This window comes from Austrofundulus limnaeus, unplaced genomic scaffold (genome assembly GCF_001266775.1).
Source record: "Austrofundulus limnaeus strain Quisiro unplaced genomic scaffold, Austrofundulus_limnaeus-1.0 Scaffold85, whole genome shotgun sequence".
Taxonomy (NCBI): Eukaryota; Metazoa; Chordata; class Actinopteri; order Cyprinodontiformes; family Rivulidae; genus Austrofundulus; species Austrofundulus limnaeus.
This window is the reverse complement of record NW_013952487.1, coordinates 56,740-63,848: the sequence shown is the minus strand read 5'-3', so window position 1 is coordinate 63,848 and position 7,109 is coordinate 56,740. Positions and strand designations below refer to the sequence as shown.

At 41.9% G+C, this 7,109-nt stretch overlaps 1 protein-coding gene across 1 annotated transcript in view; it reads left to right on the top strand.

The window, feature by feature from the left end:
- slc4a11 (solute carrier family 4 member 11) overlaps positions 1 to 7,109 on the top strand; it is a gene marked incomplete in the record, with an annotated part of 74,800 nt that overhangs the window by 20,094 nt on the left and 47,597 nt on the right. The window contains 2 exon segments of the mRNA XM_014011806.1: positions 5,320 to 5,370; positions 6,947 to 7,063. Coding sequence (XP_013867260.1) covers positions 5,320 to 5,370; positions 6,947 to 7,063 — 168 coding nt within the window.

Below are 7,109 nucleotides of genomic sequence, written 5' to 3'. Positions count from 1 at the left end.
CACACACACACACACACACACACACACACACACACACACACACACACACACACGGTGTGGCGTGTCACAGAGGCTCTCTGGACATGAAGTGGCGCAGGGACAAGTGTTTCATCATCTGAAGCGATGCCCTTTGTGTCGTTTCTTGTCTTCATCATCTCAGCTCGTTTGGCAGAAAAATCAGTCCAAGAAATGTTTTTAGTTCAAATCACAGCTGCCTTTTTTAAAGGATTTTATACAAAAACTGTGAGGATTACAGCAAAAATGTTTCTGATTATTACTAATTAATGATGTGGGCGTTTTAGTGTAAATGGAGCAGAAATCAGCTGTCAGATAAATGTGAGGAGAAGCTGGTTCAGATGAATCTGATGATGAAGCTGTGACCTTGTCAGGTTTCTGAGTTTGAGTCGAGTTGAACAACTTTTCTTTTCATCGTTTAATTAAAAACTGAACCTCGTTAACATCGCCTCAAAGATCAGAATCATTTTTTTTCTGCGTTTTCTGACGCCTCAAACAATTATTGCTTTGCTCAGTTCGCCACCCCCATCGTTACTTTTTTGTCTGGACCATTACTGTAAGAGAAAAGACCCGACACCCCCACCTTCGGCTGGTGCATCCCCAACAGTTTCTATGGCAACGAGAGGAAAATAAGACCAGCAATTAATGTGGATTCAGTTTTGGTGTCCAGGAGCAGAATTTGAGATTAAATGTCTGTAAACAACTTCAGTTTTTATAAGCTGAGCACGAAAAGTCAGTAAGTTAGTGTTTGCTAGATCAACAATAACTACAACTCTTATAGATGCACAGACTGCAAAACAAGAGTCAATAACAGCAAAATAAAACAGTTTGATGGCTCTACAGCTCATCCCACAAATGCATGATCCTTACAAATGTGCCATTTAAAGGRGTTTTAACAGGCTTTCCACTGGAATAAGACTCATTGCCAAGAATCGTTGATGTGTCACAGATGAGAGTAAGTTTATGTGAGTCGTTTGAGGTGAATGTAAAGTTTTTTAACTACAGTAGCGAGCTAACAATAACAAGCTAACATTAGCTAGCACTAGCTAGCATTAGCTTACCGTTCTCTGTCGTCCAGCCCTCTCGTCTTCAGCATCAAACTGCTGGATGATCTGGTTCAACATTCGGTAATTTTCCTTCGAGTTTAATGAATCTACTTCAGTTTTGTCACCAATAAAGTGAAATGAACAGTGGTGGGCAGCGCTAATCCAAAAATTAGCTCCGCAATTTCTAAAGCACTTATGAAAATATTTAGGTCCRCAACTTCAAAAGCGCTTATGCTGTAGAAAAACTAGAGGAAGCTAATTTTAAAGCGCAAGTTCAATTTGACACTTACTAGCTGGCAACAATTCATGTACAACAAATGTACAACACTGCCAACTAGTGGTGTATGAACCTTTTTATAGATTAATCCTACAACCACTGATTGCTGGGGATGTGATTTCCTGAAACAGACCTTTAGCTCCTGGTGTAAAAACTAAAAAGTTCTTGAGGATTGCTAGTTCGGCTGCTTCTTTGTCTTTTTCTTTTGTTTGTTGTAGATTTTTCATTAAAGAAGCATCAATAAAATAATTTTAAAACTGTTTATTGGTAAACTGAAGTGATGCATTCTGGGTACAAGACGGATTTGATTTGTGACGGGAAACGAAAACACGGACTACAGGAAACTATCTTCACTTCAAAATAAGAGCTTGGATTTTAAAGTTTTCCATGTAATTGCTCCAGTTGACCACTAGATGTCAGTCTAACCCCGTTGGCCGATTGCTTCGACCAATTACGTCAAGTTTTGAGCTCCAGTGTTTAAACTTTTTTTTAAAAGAAGGAGCTCCAATTGTAAAGTAAAATAAATTAATACAAAACTTTAGTATGGATTACAAACGTTAACTGTTTTTGCTGGGAGAGGGAGTTCTAAACATTGCCTTCCTGCTACGTAAGCAGACACAAAGCATTGTGGGAAATGAGAACTTTGACCGAAAGCAACAGTCAGCAGGATGTATACCTTCACAATAAGTGTGTTTATCTGGGAGGGGTGCTGTTGGATAGATCACATGTGTTGTGATTCATTGACAGTCATACCTTCTGCTGTTCAAGATAATGATGACTGGTAGATAATTAGTTATTAGCGGGAGTGCATTTTAATTTTAGAAAGCGCAAAGCCGCTTATAAATTATAAAAATTAGTAAGACCCTTAACGAAATATTTAGGTCCACAATTAGCAGATTTGCGCTTTAGCGGGCTGGTACCCACCACTGGAAATAAGACTGAGCGTCCATTGAAGATATTTCTGTAAACATGACGGTAGCAGTTTACGTTGGGTAGCACAGATGGACAGAAGACTGGACCGACTGGAGCAGGGTGGGCTTAGCCGAGCCTCACAATCCAAAAACAGGCCTTTGGTCCTGCAGCTGAAATTTACCAGATTTCCACCAGTTTCATACCAGTGAGCTCTTTGAATCTTCTCATTCTGAATTTACCGTTTACAACGTGTCTGTAATCAGCCTCCTGACCAAAATGCTTTCAAATTCCTCTGGAGTAAAGAAAAAAAAAGATCCAAAGAAAGGCCAAATGTGGGCCTGCTCTTTAACGGCGAGTCCTAAAACAGGAACAGGAGGGTTTCCCTCAGCTCCAGAGGACGAGCGCCGTTCCAGCCTGGAGGCACAATTAGCAAACAAAAGGCTGGGTTCTTGTAGATTCCCTCAGAAAAACAGCGGGAGCCCCGTTTAATCTCAACCTTCCCTCTCCTGTAAAAACCAGGGTTCATCCCTCCTGCTGTCCCCGGCATCTGTCTTCCCTTCGTTCTGTCTCCAACACATCAGATGACGTGTTTTTACTGCACCCAGGAGAAAGCACCTTCACAAACTCATTTACATCTAAAGTCTTTCAGAGGAAATGTAGATTAACGTTAGGAAGTAAAGAAACTGTGCAGCAAATTAACGTTTACAAAGTTATTAAACCCTGAGCAAAAAATTATCAAAGCAAAAATAATCTGATTTTTCTTTAAAGTTGGTTCATGCCGTGATGATACTTTATGTTTTAAAAAATGTAAACTATTTTTGGGTAAAAAGTCTGTTAAACCCTCTGCTTAACACTAACAGTAGTGGACAGGGACAACAGTGGACAGGGACAACAGTGTACAGGGACAACAGTGTACAGGGACAACAGTGTACAGGGACAACAGTGTACAGGGACAGTAGTGTACAGGGACAACAGTGTACAGGGACAACAGTGTACAGGGACAACAGTGTACAGGGACAGTAGTGTACAGGGACAGTAGTGTACAGGGACAGTAGTGTACAGGGACAACAGTGTACAGGGACAACAGTGTACAGGGACAACAGTGTACAGGGACAACAGTGGACAGGGACAACAGTGGACAGGGACAGTAGTGTACAGGGACAGCAGTGTACAGGGACAGCAGTGTACAGGGACAGCAGTGTACAGGGACAGTAGTGTACAGGGACAGTAGTGTACAGGGACAACAGTGTACAGGGACAGTAGTGTACAGGGACAGTAGTGTACAGGGACAGTAGTGTACAGGGACAACAGTGGGCAGGGACAACAGTGGACAGGGACAACAGTGGACAGGGACAGTAGTGAACAGTGGAGGACGGAGACGGTTTATGGAAGGAACAGGTCTTGGTGGCTCCCGGGTCATTCCTGAACATCAGACCTGGTTCCCTCGTCTCTGGGGGGTTAGGTTGGGGTTATAAATCTGTTTTCTGCTGGCACAGAGACTCTCAGCTGCAGTCAATCATGATCACTAATAGGCCTGTGTATTGGCAAGAATTTGACGATACGATACATATCATAACAGAGGGGTCATGATACGATATATCCCGATATATTGCGAAACTGTAAGCAAGGCGATATATTGTGATATATTGCGATTTTTTTTCCAAAAATTCTATTAAATAAAAACCTCTTACTGAAAAAAAAAAGAAAAGCTAATGTTTACTCACAATGCTAATGCTACCCTTACTCGCTGGCACTCAAGAGGTAGAGGAGCCAAATGTCTGGCTCACTGCTGCCAACTAGTGGTCAGAGGCTGAACTACAACATAAAAATGAACGGTTGGCAAGAAGGTTGTCATTTTAAACCTTAATAAAAAATCGATACAGGACTTTAGAATATTGATACAGTTTCGGGAAATGAAATATTGCGATATTTCAGTGTATCGATTTTTTTCTTACACCCCTAATCACTAACAGGAAGTTCAGATCTTCAGACTGTAAAGATTTATCTGACTGTGTGAATTTATTTGAGCTGATTTGTCTGATGTTTATTAAAAAGTGACTGAAATGAGAGCAAATGTTGTGAAAGTCTTTAAATCCTGTCTTCAGTATAAAGGTTTATGGTTCAGTCAGAGAAGACTTGGTGCTTTGTTGGCAGATATTTGGGTTTAAGAGTTGAAGGCACAGAAACCTCAGAACCACCTCGCTCTGAGAGGAACTGAGACGTTTGGACTGACCTGTTCTGACTTCCTGTTGGTACGGCAGTGACTTCCTCTTTTTATGAAAACATCATCCTCATCATCATGCAGCTGCAGGGCTGTTTCTGACTCTGCACAGAAAAATAAAAGCTCTCAGGAGCAGGAGGGAAAATTCAGGAATTGTTTTTCTTGTTTTAATTTTTTTCTGAGGTTTTGGTTGCAGGTTTGTGCACAAAAGACATAAATCATCTAAATGTTGTTTTTCTGCACGCCATGTCTTCATCACCTGAAGGAGCTCAGACATCCTGTAACCGTTATTTTTTCTAATTCTTCTGTAATTTTATTTAAACCCAGCTTCTGTGAGGGAAATAAAATGCGGGACCAACTGGCTGCACTAACGGTTTCAGTTTTTAGGTTTTGATCATAAAGTCTTGGGTTTTCCTCCGGTACGTCTGCAGAACCTTCAGTAGCTCATACAGAAGTCCGACTTCTGAAACCTGCAACGTCTTTCTGTTGGTTTTTGCACTCATGTTTGCAGAACTGCAAGATAAAAACATGATGTGGTTTCTCTGGTTTCTCCTGTGGGTTTCCTGCCTCTCATCTTATTTCTTTATCTGAAGTGTCGTAATGTTCAGAAGCTTCCGGACTGGAAATTTAAATTTAAAAACAAACAAATGTTCTGCCACTGTCACTTGGTTGTGGCGACCATCTTGACTTGGAATGGCTTCAAACATAATGTATGTTATAGACCATCTCTTTTGGTTAAATTTGTCCAGTGGTTTGTGAGACATTTTGCTAACAACAAACTTTTTTGCGTGCAAGTCTTCATGGCTCAGATCTCACTGCTCTATCTTTTCTTTCTCTTTCTCTTGCAGAGGCTCCTCCATCTGGGATGTCCAAGAACGGATACTTTTTTCAAGAAATGGGTGAGTCTTTGAGTTCAAGTCTGTTAGTCTGAGTCTGTAAATCTATGTGAGTCTGTGTTTGTGAGTCTTGAGTCTGTAACTCTGAGTCTTTGAGTTCAAGTCTGTTAGTCTGAGTCTGTAAATCTATGTGAGTCTGAGTCTGTGAGTCTATGAGTCTGTAACTCTGAGTTTGTGAGTCTGAGTCTGTAACTCTGAGTTTGTGAGTCTGAGTCTGAGAGTCTGAGTTTGTAACTCTGAGTCTGTGTTTGTGAGTCTATGAGTCTGTAACTCTGAGTCTATGAGTCTGTGAGTCTGAGTTTGTAACTCTGAGTCTTTAACTCTGAGTCTATNTCTGAGTCTATGAGTCTGAGTCTGTAACTCTGAGTCTGTAAGTCTGAGTCTATGAGTCTGAGTGTACTCTAACTTTTTACTACTTTTTGTTAAACTGTCTGTGAGTCTTGAGTCTGTAATTCTGAGTTTGAGTCTGAGTCCGTTACTCTGACTCTCTGAGTGTTGAGTTTGTAACTCTGAGTCTGAGTCTGTGAGTCTGAGTCTGTGAGTCTGAGTTTGTGAGTCTGAGTCTGTAACTCTGAGTCTGTAACTCTGAGTCTGTAACTCTGAGTCTGAGTCTGTGAGTCTGAGTCTGTGAGTCTGAGTTTGTGAGTCTGAGTCTGTAACTCTGAGTCTGTAACTCTGAGTCTGTGAGTCTGAGTTTGAGTTTGTTACTGAGTCTAAGTGTACTCTAACTTTTTACTACTAACTTTTTGTCAAACTGTCTGAGTTTGTTGGTCTGTTAATCTGAAAGTTTCAGTCTGAGTGTGTAACTTTTTTAGCTTTTAGTTTTAAACTAACTCATTTTAGCTGTAACTGTTTTGTTTTTAGGCAGCTACTTCCTTGTAGCTTCGTCCTTTAGCTATAACGGCTCAGTTTCAGCTCCTTCGGCTGTGTATGTTTTCTCTAGTTGCCCAAAGATCCTGTCTGCATTTAAAGCTGCAGCTGCGACACATGAAGCCTCTCAGCTCTGCAGCGTTTGAATAGAAATAATAAACTGTTTTTTTTTCTAACAGCGGCTTCGGTACCTTCAAGCCGAAGAAGCTTCCAATTAGTTTGAGCAGCCGAAGTCGAGCAGATGAAACAGACTGGAGCTGGATCTCCCCGTCTCCCTCGGCTAATTACTCCCTTTCTGTAAGACGTCGTGCAGTCAGCAGATCCACAGAAGGCCTCCTGCTGCAGCTCCTCTCAGCTGTCTGTCATCAAAACACAATTACATTATTATGGGATGGAGGCTTCATTGTAGAGGCTCGTTAGGGAATGTTTGTCTGGCAGCTAAACACAACGCATGACAACAAGACCAGATCCTGCTCGCAGGCTCAAATATTTACACACACCCCTCTAACATTTAGATCAATGTCCTGGTTTAAAGGAAGTGAAGAGTTCTCCCACTTCCTGTTTCAAACATCCTCCATGTTGGTAGAGTCAGTCTGCTCAGAGTAAATAAAAACCCTGAATTAASCCCGAGTCAGTGGACCTGGTCCAGTCTTCGTACCGGGTCCTGCAGTGGTTCTGTCATGGTGACCCTGTGCTGTTGTGTTCCCAGAGCAGCGGGAGGCGGAGCTAGAGGAGGGCAGCGAGGGTCGAGAGGAGGGACAGGACCTGCCCATCTCCTGCGGAGACGACATCCATCTTTACGACAACCAGATCAGCCCCGGAACAGGTCAGGACTTGGGTCTGGTCAGGTGTTGGAGGTGAAGGAAAGAAAC